Source organism: Salvelinus alpinus, chromosome 1 (assembly GCF_045679555.1).
Source record: "Salvelinus alpinus chromosome 1, SLU_Salpinus.1, whole genome shotgun sequence".
Lineage (NCBI taxonomy): Eukaryota > Metazoa > Chordata > Actinopteri > Salmoniformes > Salmonidae > Salvelinus > Salvelinus alpinus.
The window spans coordinates 58,779,681-58,796,071 of record NC_092086.1 but is presented as its reverse complement, the minus strand read 5'-3'; the positions used below and the strand labels follow the sequence as shown (position 1 = coordinate 58,796,071).

The window sequence follows — 16,391 nt, the reverse complement described above, 5'->3', positions numbered from 1 at the left end:
GCATGGTGCATACATTGTATACATCTGTCACGTTGGTATAATGATCGGGAGACAGGCGCAGGAATGCGTAATAGCGTTTTTTATTTACCCAAATTACAGCGTGCCATGTAAAGGCATGGGGACGGAGACCAAACAAACACGTATAATCACCCCGCTCCTCCGCTCTCTCCACTGGCTTCCAGTTGAAGCTCGCATCCGCTACAAGACCATGGTGCTTGCCTACGGAGCTGTGAGGGGAACGGCACCTCCGTACCTTCAGGCTCTGATCAGGCCCTACACCCAAACAAGGGCACTGCGTTCATCCACCTCTGGCCTGCTCGCCTCCCTACCTCTGAGGAAGTACAGTTCCCGCTCAGCCCACTCAAAACTGTTCGCTGCTCTGGCACCCCAATGGTGGAACAAACTCCCTCACGACGCCAGGTCAGCGGAGTCAATCACCACCTTCCGGAGACACCTGAAACCCCACCTCTTTAAGGAATACCTAGGATAGGATAAAGTAATCCTTCTAACCCCCCCCCCCCCCTTAAAAGAGTTAGATGCACTATTGTAAAGAGGTTGTTCCACTGGATATCATAAGGTGAATGCACCAATTTGTAAGTCGCTCTGGATAAGAGCGTCTGCTAAATGACTTAAATGTAATGTAAAATGTATACAAAACACAAGGTTGAGACCCAAACAAAAGAGCCAGGAGTACCTCGAATAAATTCGCAATGGCACAATGATTATCACACGGGACGAGATCCGTAATCATCTGCGCAATCCACAATGGCATGAAAGCCAAAACACACAGCACAACGGTACTCACACAACCAACGGACATTGGAACAATTATCGACAGGACTATGGTGAACAAAGGGCACACTTATACAATTACTAATCACTGGGAATAGGGACCAGGTGTGCGTAATGACAGTTCCAGAAGATTCCGTGATAAAATCCAACGTATGCATCAAATTGTATGTGTAGACTTAACATAAATAGTAGGAAAATGGTGAATGTTTTTTTGCACACGTATCCCATAAACATGTTGGATTACATAATGAAACAGGTTTGAGTGCAGATCGAGGCGTTAGGGAAACTCGGTGTGATTGGGAAAGTCTCCTCAACATTTACATCCGGTCTTAAACCGCTCCCTACCTCTTCCCTTGGCCCTAACCATCTGTAAGGTGTGAGATCCATCATTGCACTGCTTATAACCTACCTGCCCAGACCCTACAGATCTGCAAACATCGAAGGATTGGGGCCAAGGGGGAGGGAGCGATTTAGGAGTAGCGGAGGGAGCAATTTAGTACTGGCATTACAAAACATTTAGATCTAGCTTTCTTGCCTGGTCTTTGAGAAGTCTTGGGTTTTTAATCAAGTGCACAATTACATAATATACATTGCTCTAATATAACCATCAATTACATGTTAGGACTAGAACCACAAAATAGGTTGACATGTATTCATATTTTGAACAGTAACAAAGCGATATGCATCTTTCAAATGATTTGCCATGGATATAAAGCACTCCACACGTCATTGTTGTTAACAATTGGAAAATGAAAGGAAGGAAAGGAAACTGCAAGCGACAGCACGAAGTCCTGTATGGCAATACTTTGAGAAGTTATTTCAGAAGGTGGTGAAATGCAAACTTTGCGAGGTGGAATTGAGATACAGTAACGGTAGTAAAGGTGCAATTCTTAACCATCTGAAAGAGACGCTCCATGAGACCCAAACCGTTGCTGGCAGCAGTGCAGGCCCCCAACAATGGACATAAGACAGCTTCACATGAAATTAAATAAATTGTCACGAATCAGCTCTCCGAAAAATGTGGGTGGATCAGGTTGTGGAGAAAAATCAGTCCTGATGTCAGATACCGGGTTAGGCTCGGAATTGATATTCTGCATTGTGAATTCACGTGGAATTTTATTAATCTTTCTTACCGCTTTAACAAGAAAAAAAAGTAGTTTAAACGTTAAGAAAACACTTTTTTCCCATGTGTCACATGATTTAACAGTGGTGAGATACTGTATGAGGCTGTCACAGCAGAACGTCTGTCTGTTATTTTACGGAACCATAGCAGAGAAGTCCGTGTTCTAGCAGTGCTGCCAGGCCTCACAACATTGGCTCAGTCAGACGGAATGTTCTCACCTGGACCGATATCTCTTCGCCTCTGAATAGCTACACCATAGGCAAAACAAGCAACTAGCTAGGAGCACTTTATGTAGCATAGGTATTCACAAACCACCACAGCCGCTTGATCATCATAACTTTATTGTGTGGCGATACTAATTGTCCATTTCTTCCCCTCTTCTCTTCCTATTGGTCAGTTCCTGCGTTTGTCATGCGACACCCCACCTCATATCATGTACGGCCTGATGACGGCCCATTGGGGGGTGCCCTCCCCCAACCTGGTGGTTTCTGTGGTGGGGGGGGGGGGTGGTCGCGAGAAGGTCAAGCCCTGGGTCAGGGAGGTGCTGAGACAGGGGCTGGTCAGGGCGGCACAGAGCACAGGTGAGACACACACACACACACACACACACACACACACACACACACACACACACACACACACACACACACACACACACACACACACACACACACACACCCTGGTGTCCTGGGTCAGAGGCTGGTCAGGATGGCACAGAGCACAGGTGAGGACAACGCCCACTGTTTAACCTATTTGTTTAAAATATCAATAATTCATATTGAGATGAATGGGTCCAGTCTCTTTAACATACAGGAATAATGATTCATGATATGGTTATAATGCATTATACACATTGTCATAAGTATCTAAGAACCCCTTTTGATGTCTTGAGTTGTTTAGTAACCATTTGTGATGGGATTAAGGAAGCTGGTGCTAGTTCCTACTTCACAGTAGGGCTGTTATTTTTATTAGGTAACCACTTTTTTCGTGACAATGTGATTCCATTTGTGTTATTTTTTTGATATCTTCACAATTATTCTACAATGTAGAAAATAGTAGATAAATAAATAAAGAAAGAAAAACCCTGGAATGAGTAGGTGTGTCCTAACTTTTGACTGGCACTGTAATGATATGTAAAAAAATTACAAGCCTAGTTTAGCTAAGGAGAAAGCACTAAGCTATATAGGGGGTGCATTCAGTATCGTTTAAATGTTTACTACAATGTGTGACCGTTTGTACTACATGACAGATTTCTCCAAAATGTTCTTCAATGTTTTTTAACAGACTTTGAGGTACGTTTGCTCTTATTTGACGGTTGTGGCTTGAAGCAATGAGCGACGTATTCTCAAGCATATTCATAATTTGTAAAGCGTAATTGAGCCATTCTGTAACAAAAGCGGTGAGGGAAGAGCGCCCATCTAAAAAAAAACAGTAATCTGCGCCGCCCGGTCATGTTGTCAACAAGTCAGCATGATGCATCATTCAGAAACTCTCTTTTCCATAAAATACATTTATGTTCCAATCGTCAAACTAGTTTTCATCTGGAAGGCAGAAAAAGCCTTTTTTATCAAAAGTAATCACTTTTGCATGTGGAAACAAAGAATCTTACTTATGTGCTTAACCTATGTCACTTTTGTTTTCAGCCGACTTCGTCGTCGGTCAAAACGGGGCCGTTTGCTCATGCCCAGGAGGCGGCCCGATTCAAAATTGAATGCAATCAACGTTAACTCGCTTCACCCAGTGCATGCCTGGGTCATTGATAGAATCCCCTCACTTTTCAACCCACAACCCAACTCCTCCCCGTTTTTCTACTGGCCGTTCAACTGGCCGTTTAACTGAATGTTGCTCACCGTTTATTTCGTACTGAATGCAGCCAGGGAGAAAGACAGGATCCTTCCTGGCTTGCCCTGATTGGCTGAGCTAATGGAGTGGCTGGACATGCCGAGAGATGAGTCCTGATTGGTCTTTCATGTCACAGGCTTCTGTCTATAACAGATTGGAGGCTTCCAGGGTTGCGTTCAGTACGACAGAATGGTGTGCAAAGTTGAATACAACGGAAACGGTACTGTACTGAAAGACCAGTTGAAAAATTTTGCGATTATAGTGGCCCAGAGGGCAGCTTCCATATGGTGTGTTGCACAAGTTTCAGATGCTCAAACTCATATTGGCCAGGCCACACCTAACAAACGGGAGCAAACGTACCTCAAAGGAAACGTGTCGTTCATTACAAACCATCATGCAACGTAGAAAACGTTGAAGCAAACAGAACATACCTGTATGTAGATAATCTTTGTTACTGCCGATTGTTTGGACAACTGCAAAAGTGTTGCTACAGCTCTCAAAAATATTGCTGCCCTGAATTTATCTGGCGCTATCGACAAAGCTCAGTGGTAGAAAGTTTAACTTTTCATGTTGAAAAACAATATCCCACGTACAGTATAAATACAGTAATGTATTTAATAAATCGCTCCGCCATTTCCTGGTTGCTAAAATTCTAATAGTTAGCCTAATTTCAGTTTTTGTGACAAAACAAGTCATTGTGTAGAGATTCATTGTACCATCTTAACCGCTGTGAAATATATTTTCCATAACCAAAAATGTTGTATTTTTCCTGCTCTTTGAAGCTGGATCAAAAGAATGTTTTGAGCAAAATAATGTATTTTAGACACATGTGCAAACTTCATGGAGTAGGCCATTCAAGGAGTTGGTCTGATGGTGCCCTCTGATGTCATCGGCCTGCCCCCTTGCTTAAAAAACAATAGAGGAGCAATAGAGAACAAAAGAGTAAAGACCCACCAATTAAACTGGAGTAGGAACTGGAGAGGTTAGTTTCTGGAGGACGCCTGTGGCGTACTGCACTAGCATCGAATAGTCGCCGCAATATGCAACTTTTCAGGGAAGTCAGGAACCAATACACACAGTCAATTAGGAAAGCAAAGGCTAGCTTTTTCAAACAGAAATTTGCACCCTGCAGCTCTAACTCCAAAAAGTTCTGGGACACTGTAAAGTCCATGGAGAATAAGAGCACCTCCTCCCAGCTGCCCACTGCACTGAGGCTAGGAAACACTGTCACCACCGATAAATCCACGAAAATTGAGAATTTCAATAAGCATTACTCTATGGCTGGCCATGCTTTCCACCTGGACCCAAACTGTTACAGACCTATATCCATCCTGCCCTGCCTTTCCAACGTCTTTGAAAGCCAAATTAACAAACATATTACTGACCATTTCGAATCCCACCGTACCTTCTCCGCTGTGCAATCCGGTTTCCGAGCTGGTCATGGGTGCACCTCAGCCACACTCAAGATATTAAACGATATCATAACCGCCATCGATAAAATACAGTACTGTGCAGCCGTCTTCATCGACCTGGCCAAGGCTTTCGACTCTGTCAATCATCGTATTCTTATCGGCAGACTCAACAGCCTTGGTTTCTCAAATGACTGCCTTGCCTGGTTCACCAACTAAGTCTCAGATAGAGTTCAGTGTGTCAAATCGGAGGGCCTGTTGTCTGGACCTCTGGCAGTCTCTATGGGGGCACCACAAGGTTCAATTCTCGGGCCGACCCTTTTCTCTGTATATATTAATGATGTCGCTCTTGCTGCGGGGGATTCCTTGATCCACCTCTACGCAGACGACCCCATTCTGTATACATCTGGCCTTTCTTTGGACACTGTGTTAACAAACCTCCAAACGAGCTTCAATGCCATACAACTCTCCTTCCGTGGCCTCCAACTGCTCTTAAATGCTAGTAAAACTAAATGCATGCTCTTCAACCGATCGCTGCCCGCACCCGCCCGACTAGCATCACTACTCTGGACAGTTCTGACTTAGAATATGTGAACAACTACAAATACTTAGGTGTCTGTGTTATGCTGATGAATGAGGACCCAACAGCGACGTAATAGTAACAGAGTCTTTATTCCAGTATCAAACAAACAATGATTCTCCTGGATATATCAAAGGTAAATCCAAAACAGGAAACTGAAATCCTCTCGTCAGTAGAGAGGAACGACAGGAGACGCGACCACAGACTGCAGGTCGCTTCAGGAAGGCACAGGCCGTAGCTGACATAGACACCTGCTCACACGCAGCATCTGAAGAAGGCAAAAACACGACAGGGCGGAACAAGGACACAGGAACAGCAAACATCAAACAAGAATCCGACCAGGCAGAAGCGGAAAACAGAGGGAGAAATAGGGACTCTAATCAGAGGGCAAAATAGGGGACAGGTGTGAAAGAGTAAATGAGGTCGTTAGGAGAATGAGAAACAGCTGGGAGCAGGAACGGAACGATAGAGAGAGAGAGCGGGAGAGGGAGAGAGGGAGGAGGAGAGAGAGAGAGAGAAAGAGGGAAAGAACCTAATAAGACCAGCAGAGGGAAGCACAGGGACAAGACATGAAGATCAAAGACAAAACATGACAGTACCCCCCCACTCACCGAGCGCCTCCTGGCGCACTCGAGGAGGAACCCTGGCGGCAACGAAGGAAATCATCAATCAACGAACGGTCCAGCACGTCCCGAGATGGAACCCAACTCCTCTCCTCAGGACCGTAACCCTCCCAATCCACTAAGTACTGGTGACCACGTCCCCGAGAACGCATGTCCATGATCTTTCGTACCTTGTAAATAGGAGCGCCCTCGACAAGGACGGGGGGGGGGGAGGGAAGACGAACGGGGGCGCGAAGAAAAGGCTTGACACAAGAGACATGGAAGACAGGGTGGACGCGACGAAGATGTCGCGGAAGAAGCAGTCGCACAGCGACAGGATTGACGACCTGAGAGACACGGAACGGACCAATGAACCGCGGAGTCAACTTGCGAGAAGCTGTCGTAAGGGGAAGGTTACGAGTGGAAAGCCACACTCTCTGACCGCGACAATACCTAGGACTCCTAATCCTACGTTTATTGGCGGCTCTCACAGTCTGCGCCCTGTAACGGCAAAGTGCAGACCTGACCCTCCTCCAGGTGCGCTCACAACGTTGGACAAAAGCCTGAGCGGAGGGAACGCTGGACTCGGCGAGCTGGGACGAGAACAGAGGAGGCTGGTACCCAAGACTACTCTGAAACGGAGATAGCCCGGTAGCAGACGAAGGAAGCGAGTTGTGAGCGTACTCAGCCCAGGGGAGCTGTTCTGCCCAAGACGCAGGGTTTCGAAACGAAAGGCTGCGTAATATGCGACCAATCGACTGATTGGCCCTTTCTGCTTGACCGTTAGACTGGGGATGAAACCCGGAAGAGAGACTGACGGAAGCACCAATCAAACGACAGAACTCCCTCCAAAACTGTGACGTGAATTGCGGACCTCTGTCTGAAACGGCGTCTAACGGGAGGCCATGAATTCTGAACACATTCTCAATGATGATTTGTGCCGTCTCCTTAGCGGAAGGAAGCTTAGCGAGGGGAATGAAATGTGCCGCCTTAGAGAACCTATCGATAACCGTAAGAATCACAGTCTTCCCCGCAGACGAAGGCAGACCGGTAATAAAGTCTAAGGCGATGTGAGACCATGGTCGAGAAGGAATGGGAAGCGGTCTGAGACGACCGGCAGGAGGAGAGTTACCTGACTTAGTCTGCGCGCAGTCCGAACAAGCAGCCACGAAACGGCGCGTGTCCCGCTCCTGAGTAGGCCACCAAAACCGCTGGCGAATAGAAGCAAGCGTACCCCGAACGCCGGGATGGCCAGCTAACTTGGCAGAGTGAGCCCACTGAAGAACAGCCAGACGAGTAGAGACAGGAACGAACAGAAGGTTACTAGGACAAGCGCGCGGCGACGCAGTGTGAGTGAGTGCTTGCTTTACCTGTCTCTCAATTCCCCAGACAGTCAACCCGACAACACGCCCTTCAGGGAGAATCCCCTCGGGGTCGGTAGAAGCCACAGAAGAACTAAAGAGACGGGATAAGGCATCAGGCTTGGTGTTCTTATTTCCCGGACGATAGGAAATCACGAACTCGAAACGAGCGAAAAACAACGCCCAACGAGCCTGACGTGCATTAAGTCGTTTGGCAGAACGGATGTACTCAAGGTTCTTATGGTCAGTCCAAACGACAAAAGGAACGGTCGCCCCCTCCAACCACTGTCGCCATTCGCCTATGGCTAAGCGGATGGCGAGCAGTTCGCGGTTACCCACATCATAGTTGTGTTCCGATGGCGACAGGCGATGAGAAAAGTAAGCGCAAGGATGGACCTTATCGTCAGACTGGAAGCGCTGAGACAGAATGGCTCCCACGCCCACCTCTGAAGCGTCAACCTCGACAATGAATTGTTTAGTGACGTCAGGAGTAACAAGGATAGGGGCGGATGTAAAACGCTTCTTGAGGAGATCAAAAGCTCCCTGGGCGGAACCGGACCACTTAAAGCAAGTCTTGACAGAAGTCAGAGCTGTGAGAGGGGCAGCCACTTGACCGAAATTACGAATGAAACGCCGATAGAAATTAGCGAAACCGAGAAAGCGCTGCAACTCGACACGTGACTTAGGAACGGGCCAATCGCTGACAGCCTGGACCTTAGCGGGATCCATCTGAATGCCTTCAGCGGAAATAACAGAACCGAGAAATGTGACAGAGGAGACATGAAAGGCGCACTTCTCAGCCTTCACGTAGAGACAATTCTCTAAAAGGCGCTGGAGTACACGTCGAACGTGCTGAACATGAATCTCGAGTGACGGTGAAAAAATCAGGATATCGTCAAGGTAAACGAAAACAAAAATGTTCAGCATGTCTCTCAGTACATCATTAACTAATGCCTGAAAGACAGCTGGAGCATTAGCGAGACCGAACGGCAGAACCCGGTATTCAAAATGCCCTAACGGAGTGTTAAACGCCGTTTTCCACTCGTCCCCCTCTCTGATGCGTACGAGATGGTAAGCGTTACGAAGGTCCAACTTAGTAAAGAACCTGGCTCCCTGCAAAATCTCGAAGGCTGACGACATAAGGGGAAGCGGATAACGATTCTTAACCGTTATGTCATTCAGCCCTCGATAATCCACGCAGGGGCGCAGAGTACCGTCCTTCTTCTTAACAAAGAAAAATCCCGCTCCGGCGGGAGAGGAAGAAGGCACCACGGTACCGGCGTCGAGAGAAACAGACAGATAATCCTCGAGAGCCTTACGTTCGGGAGCCGACAGAGAGTATAGTCTACCCCGAGGGGGAGTGGTCCCCGGAAGGAGATCAATACAACAATCATACGACCGGTGAGGAGGAAGGGAGCTGGCTCTGGACCGACTGAAGACCGTGCGCAGATCATGATATTCCTCCGGCACTCCTGTCAAATCACCAGGTTCCTCCTGAGTAGAGGGGACAGAAGACACAGGAGGGATAGCAGACATTAAACACTTCACATGACAAGAAACGTTCCAGGATAGGATAGAATTACTAGACCAATTAATAGAAGGATTATGACATACTAGCCAGGGATGACCCAAAACAACAGGTGTAAAAGGTGAACGAAAAATCAAAAAGGAAATGGTCTCACTGTGGTTACCAGATACTGTGAGGGTTAAAGGTAGTGTCTCACATCTGATACTGGGGAGAAGACTACCATCTAAGGCGAACATGGGCGTGGGCTTCCCTAACTGTCTGAGAGGAATGTCATGTTTCCGAGCCCATGCTTCGTCCATAAAACAACCCTCAGCCCCAGAGTCTATCAAGGCACTGCAGGAAGCAGCTGAACCGGTCCAGCGTAGATGGACCGACAAGGTAGTACAGGATCTTGATGGAGAGACCTGAGTAGTAGCGCTCACCAGTAGCCCTCCGCTTACTGATGAGCTCTGGCTTTTACTGGACATGACATGACAAAATGTCCAGCAGAACCGCAATAGAGGCAAAGGCGGTTGGTGATTCTCCGTTCCCTCTCCTTAGTCGAGATGCGAATACCTCCCAGCTGCATGGGCTCAGTCTCTGAGCCGGTGGGAGGAGATGGTTGAGATGCGGAGAGGGGAAACACCGTTAACGCGAGCTCTCTTCCACGAGCTCGGTGACGAAGATCTACCCGTCGTTCTATGCGGATGGCGAGTGCAATCAAAGAGTCCACGCTGGAAGGAACCTCCCGGGAGAGAATCTCATCCTTAACCTCAGCGTGAAGTCCCTCCAGAAAACGAGCGAGCAACGCCGGCTCGTTCCAGTCACTGGAGGCAGCAAGAGTGCGAAACTCTATAGAGTAATCCGTTATGGATCGATCACCTTGACATAGGGAAGCCAGGGCCCTGGAAGCCTCCTTCCCAAAAACTGAACGATCAAAAACCCGTATCATCTCCTCTTTAAAGTTCTGATAATCGTTAGAACACTCAGCCCTTGCCTCCCAGATAGCTGTGCCCCACTCCCGAGCCCGACCAGTAAGGAGTGATATGACGTAAGCGATCCGAGCTCTCTCTCTTGAGTACGTGTTGGGCTGGAGAGAGAACACAATATCACACTGGGTGAGAAAGGAGCGACACTCAGTGGGCTGCCCAGAGTAACATGGTGGGTTATTAACCCTAGGTTCCGGAGACTCGGAAGACCAGGAAGTAGCTGGTGGCACGAGATGAAGACTCTGAAACTGTCCAGAGAGATCGGAGACCTGAGCGGCCAGGGTCTCAACGGCATGACGAGCAGCAAACAATTCCTGCTCGTGTCTGCCGAGCATTGCTCCCTGGAACTCGACGGCAGTGTTGAGAGAATCCATAGTCGCTGGGTCCATCTTGGTCGGATTCTTCTGTTATGCTGATGAATGAGGACCCAACAGCGACGTAATAGTAACAGAGTCTTTATTCCAGTATCAAACAAACAATGATTCTCCTGGATATATCAAAGGTAAATCCAAAACAGGAAACTGAAATCCTCTCGTCAGTAGAGAGGAACGACAGGAGACGCGACCACAGACTGCAGGTCGCTTCAGGAAGGCACAGGCCGTAGCTGACATAGACACCTGCTCACACGCAGCATCTGAAGAAGGCAAAAACACGACAGGGCGGAACAAGGACACAGGAACAGCAAACATCAAACAAGAATCCGACCAGGCAGAAGCGGAAAACAGAGGGAGAAATAGGGACTCTAATCAGAGGGCAAAATAGGGGACAGGTGTGAAAGAGTAAATGAGGTCGTTAGGAGAATGAGAAACAGCTGGGAGCAGGAACGGAACGATAGAGAGAGAGAGCGGGAGAGGGAGAGAGGGAGGAGGAGAGAGAGAGAGAGAAAGAGGGAAAGAACCTAATAAGACCAGCAGAGGGAAGCACAGGGACAAGACATGAAGATCAAAGACAAAACATGACAGTCTGGCTAGACTGTAAACTCTCATTCCAGACTTGTATTAAGCATCTCAAATCCCCAAAAAAAGCCTCCTTCACTCACGCTGCCGAACATATCCTCGTAAAACTGACTATCCTACCGATCCTCGACTTCGGCGATGTCATTTACAAAATAGCCTCCAACACTCTACTCAGCAAACTGGATGCAGTCTATCATAGTGCCATCCGCTTTGTCACCAAAGCCCCATATACCACCCACCACTGCGACCTGTATGCTCTCATCGGCTGGCCCTCGCTACATATTCGTTGCCAGACACACTGGCTCCAGGTCATCTATAAGTCTTTGCTAGGTAAAGCTCCGCCTTATCTCAGCTCACTGGTCACCATAACAACACCCACCCATAGCACGCGCTCCAGCAGGTATATCTCACTGGTCATCCCCAAAGCCAACACCTCATTTGGCCGCCTTTCCTTCCAGTTCTCTGCTGCCAATGACTGGAACGAATTGCAAAAATCGCTGAAGTTGGAGACTTATATGCCCTCACTAACTTTAAGCGTTAGCTATCTGAGCAGCTCACCGATCGCTGCAGCTGTAAACAGCTCATCCAACTACCTACCTCATCCCCATTTTTTATTTATTTCTTTTTTTACTTTTTTTGCTCTTTTGCACACCAGTGTTTCTACTTGCACATCATCATCTGCACATCTATCACTCCAGTGTTAATTTGCTAAATTATAATTACTTCGCTACTATGGCCTATTTATTGGCTTACCTCCTTACTCCATTTGCACACACTGTATATAGATTTTTCTATTGTTATTGGCTGTACTTTTGTTTATCCCATGTGTAACTCTGTGTTGTTTTTTGTCGCACTGCTTTGGTTTATCTTGGCCAGGTCGCAGTTGTAAATGAGAACTTGTTCTCAACTGGCCTACCTGGTTAAATAAAGGTGAAATAAAAAAATGCCACGATGACTCACATGGTGACTCTGGGTGGGGCTAAGTTGCGTGGGTGGGGTGAGCTAAAGTGAACAATGCTGAATAGGCGTAAACAAAGAGGCTTTCAGAGGCTTTTTCTTCTACTTGTCTCCTAGTGGGTTAACAAGTTCATCAACTTTCAAAGCAGAATAACTGTCCCATGTTTCCTACATCTACAGTGTATATACCATTTTGAAGCTCAGACAGACGGTGGATAAATGGTGGATAAGCCGTTTACCATTGGATTTTTTTTTTTTTATCTGGTCTGCTTAACTGGGTGTCTCCCATAGACACCAGTGTAATAGCAGCTGAGTCTGGTCTACTTAGTTAATTCATTTTCATTGAACCATATAAAAAAGATTAATCCAGCTAGTGGGGTGTCTTGCTTCGTCTTCCATCTCTGTCTCTGAGTCTCCTCCTTGTCCTCCTCTGGCTGTACTGGTTCGAAGTTCACAAAACACAAGACCATCTAGGCCAGACAGTTGTTCGTTAAAGCAAGGCAGGGAAATAAGCAAGTTCAGCCATAAAGCATTATAACGTTTGTAGACACAGCAGTCGTATGAGGCAAACCAGTAGGTCAGATGAGAGCTGATCCAGAGAAGGAATAGAAGTGCGTAAGTGAGCAATCAAATTGAGTATTTGAAAGAAAACATTTCTGGGCCTGATTCCAATACATGGTGGCATCTTTCACTGCCATTAAATGGACAAAATGACTTTTGAAGGAAAGAGGGAGGAAAGTCATCTGTAGCACCTGTGGTCCTCTGCAGCTCAGTTGGTAGAGCATAGCGCTTGCAATGCCAAGATAGTGGGTTTGATTCCTGGGACCACGCCTATACATAAAATGTATGCATGCATGACTGTAAGTTGCTTTGGATGAAAGTGTCTGCTAAATGGTGGAACAAACTCCCTCACGACGCCAGGTCAGCGGAGTCAATCACCACCTTCCGGAGACACCTGAAACCCCACCTCTTTAAGGAATACCTAGGATAGGATAAAGTAATCCTTCTAACCCCCCCCCCCTTAAAAGAGTTAGATGCACTATTGTAAAGTGGTTGTTCCACTGGATATCATAAGGTGAATGCACCAATTTGTAAGTCGCTCTGGATAAGAGCGTCTGCTAAATGACTTAAATGTAAATGTAAATGTAAATGGCATATTATATTTATATATTAGGAAAGGAAGGATGTGTAGAGTACGTATTTGCACAGTTCCCTTGACTCATAACCGACAAGCTCCTTATCTGTCTATTGTTTACTGTCCATTGTCTATGATCATGTGTTACGCTGTTGGTAAGAAAGTGTGCTTGCTATTCCAAGGTTTTGGGTTCAATTCCCACAGGTGTCACATACACATAAAAAAAAATACACAAAAAAAGAAAATGTATGCACTCACTGTACTGCAAGTCGCTTTAAATAAAGGCGTCTGCTCGCATATTATTATTGTGTCATAAACATTTCTCGCTCCTCTCTCCCAGGGGCGTGGATAGTGACGGGGGGGCTGAGGGAGGGGGTGGGACGTTGTGTTGGGGAAGCAGTGAGGGATCATGCGGCGGCGGCCTCCTCCCTGTCCCAGAAGAAAGTCATCGCTGTGGGCGTGGCCCCCTGGGGCCTCGTGCACAACAGACAGCAGCTCATCAACTCTGAGGTACACGCACACATATGTGTACACGCAGACACACATGCACACACATGCACACACACACAAATGCACACACACATGGCGTGACCACACAGGCACACAGGCACACATACACATACACACACACATGGCGTGACCACACAGGCACACATACACATACACACACACACACTGTTCAATGTATATAGAATTAAACATGCACAGACACATACACTCATACAGTAGCTCCCCTCTACTTCTCACCCTTTCTCACTCAGCAAAGCAAAGCCACAGGAAATCAAATAAATAACAATAACAAGGAAATTGTATTACACACGGGAAGGTAATCACAATGCTCTCTCTCTCTCTCTCTCTCTCTCTCTCTCTCTCTCTCTCTCTCTCTCTCTCTCTCTCTCTCTCTCTCTCTCTCTCTCTCTCTCTCTCTCTCTCTCTCTCTACCCTCCTTTTACTTCCCCAAACTCACTCCCCCTCTGCCTTTATCCTTCTCTCCTCCTCTGATCCCCTTCTCTACCTCTGCTCTCTCTCTCTTTCTCTCTCTCACTCTCTACCCTCCTCCTCTTCCTCTCTCAGGGTAGTTTTCCAGCACGGTATTATGTCCAGAACACGTCCCATGACTCGTGCTGCCTGGATAGTAACTACCAGGCCTTCCTGTTGGTGGATGATGGGAGTGTAAGCCGGCGGGGAGGGGAAACGGCCTTCCGGGCCAAGATGGAGGACTACATCTCCCACCAGCGCACCGGCATCTGGGGTGAGACTCAGTAGTTACATACGCGCATGCACGCACACATGCGCATAGATACACGCACACATGCGCATAGATACACACACCCACACTTGTAAGACTAGCCCCCAGGTGTACAGGTGGCGTGCAGTATGTTTAAGCCACCCATTTAATGTGTACTACTGTATGTTCAGATCAACAATATTACTTTTCTTATCAGCAATCATGTTTCCAGTACCTACATTTCAGCATGCAAGTGTTAAGCTAAAGCTTGAGGCTAAGCCGTAATAAGCATTACAGAGGACCACTGAACGATGACGCCTTGCTTGCAGTTGGAAAATGCGACTAGATGTAATTCAATCAGTAGAACCACAGCCATGTTGATAGCTAGATGCGATAACGCCCATATCCTATTGCAGAAATATTTGCAAAACTTGATTTCATTCTCATAACGTTCGAGTATGAGTTTTCACATGTACCAACGTCCTTTGCGATATGATATAGCCTTTAATACTCTGTGATGCTCGTGTAACTCTTTTGTATTGCTTGTATTCGGTGGGTGATTTATATATTTCAGGAAGAAAGACTAACAAGTTCATCCAAAGTTGAACTCATCTGGCGAACAACCCATAGGAGTTTATTTTGTTTCTGTTGACATCATGACTATACAAGGCAATCTCCTCCTCTCTTTTGTGTAGCGTCCCTTTTTTTATTTTTAGGAAATACACTTAATTCACTGTTCCAAACCCATGATGCTTGTTGAAAAATAAATATTCTTATAAATATTCTTATGAGTAGTAAATCATGTAGTAAATCATGACATCTGATCAATGACTCATGACTAAAACCTTGATTTTATGGACTTCTCCCATTTGTCCTACACCCCTTCCCTGTACCTGTTGTTTTCCAGGTAGTGGCAGTATAGATGTCCCTGTATTGTGTATGCTCATCTCAGGGGACGCTGCCATGCTGGAGGTAAGCTATGGCAACATCACTATCATCACTATGACGTACTTTACTTTTCATGACATCACTAGGCCTATAGTACATTACTGTGCATGACCAGAACATTCCCGTTATCCCCTCTTTCTCTCTCTCCGTCCCTTTTGAATTTCCTTTTCCCTCTTATCTCTCCTTCTTTCACTTTCTCTCACTCTCTTTTCTGCTTTTCGCCCTCCCGCCCTCTCTCCCTCAGAGGGTGGATCTCTCTCTGAAGAAGGCTACTCCCTGGCTGGTGTTGAATGGTTCTGGTCCAGCGGCGGATCTCATCTGTGAGCTGCTGGATGTACTGTCAGCCGGGCCCATGAGCCCCCCCTCTCCCCAGCCAGAGGGTGAGGGGAGCGAGAAGCCCAGTGCGGAGCTGCGCGACAGAGCCCGTGAGAGGGTCCGGAGACACTTCCCTGCCAAGGCAGACGTGGAGAAGCTGGTGGACAGGGTGAGTGAGTGTGTGTGTGTGTGTGTTATTTTATTTGTCACGTGCACAGTTTACAGCAGGTATAAAAGGTACAGTGAAATGCTTGTTCGCTGGCTCCCACAACATTGCAGTATAATAATCAATAATAAGAAGTAAAACAAAAACAAGTAATAGAAGAGATAGTATGCATAGTAATGTGTGTGTTTGTGTGTGTATGTGTGTGTGTCTGTATTTAAGCAAAAAGGCCTGGGGGTGTGTGGTATATGACCAAAATACCACGGCTAAGGGCTGTTCTTTAAGCACGACCCAACACGGAGTTCTAGGACACAGCCCCTAGCTGTGGTATATTGGCCATATATCACAAACCCCCGAGGTGCCTTATTGCTATTATAAACTGGTTACTAACATTATTAGAGGAGTACAAATAAATGTTTTGTCATACCCATGGTATACGGTCTGATATAGCACGGCTTTCAGCCAATCAGCATTCTGGGCTCAA

General features: G+C 46.8%; 1 protein-coding gene across 1 annotated transcript in view; it reads left to right on the top strand.

Moving 5' to 3' along the window:
* The window catches only part of LOC139546861 (transient receptor potential cation channel subfamily M member 4-like), a 69,696-nt gene that overhangs the window by 16,093 nt on the left and 37,212 nt on the right, over positions 1-16,391 (top strand). Inside the window, exons 4-8 of the mRNA XM_071355793.1 lie at positions 2,313-2,496; positions 13,594-13,763; positions 14,328-14,505; positions 15,389-15,453; positions 15,674-15,913. Of these exons, the coding sequence (XP_071211894.1) occupies positions 2,313-2,496; positions 13,594-13,763; positions 14,328-14,505; positions 15,389-15,453; positions 15,674-15,913 (837 nt within the window). The remainder of the gene's footprint in view (positions 1-2,312; positions 2,497-13,593; positions 13,764-14,327; positions 14,506-15,388; positions 15,454-15,673; positions 15,914-16,391) is intronic.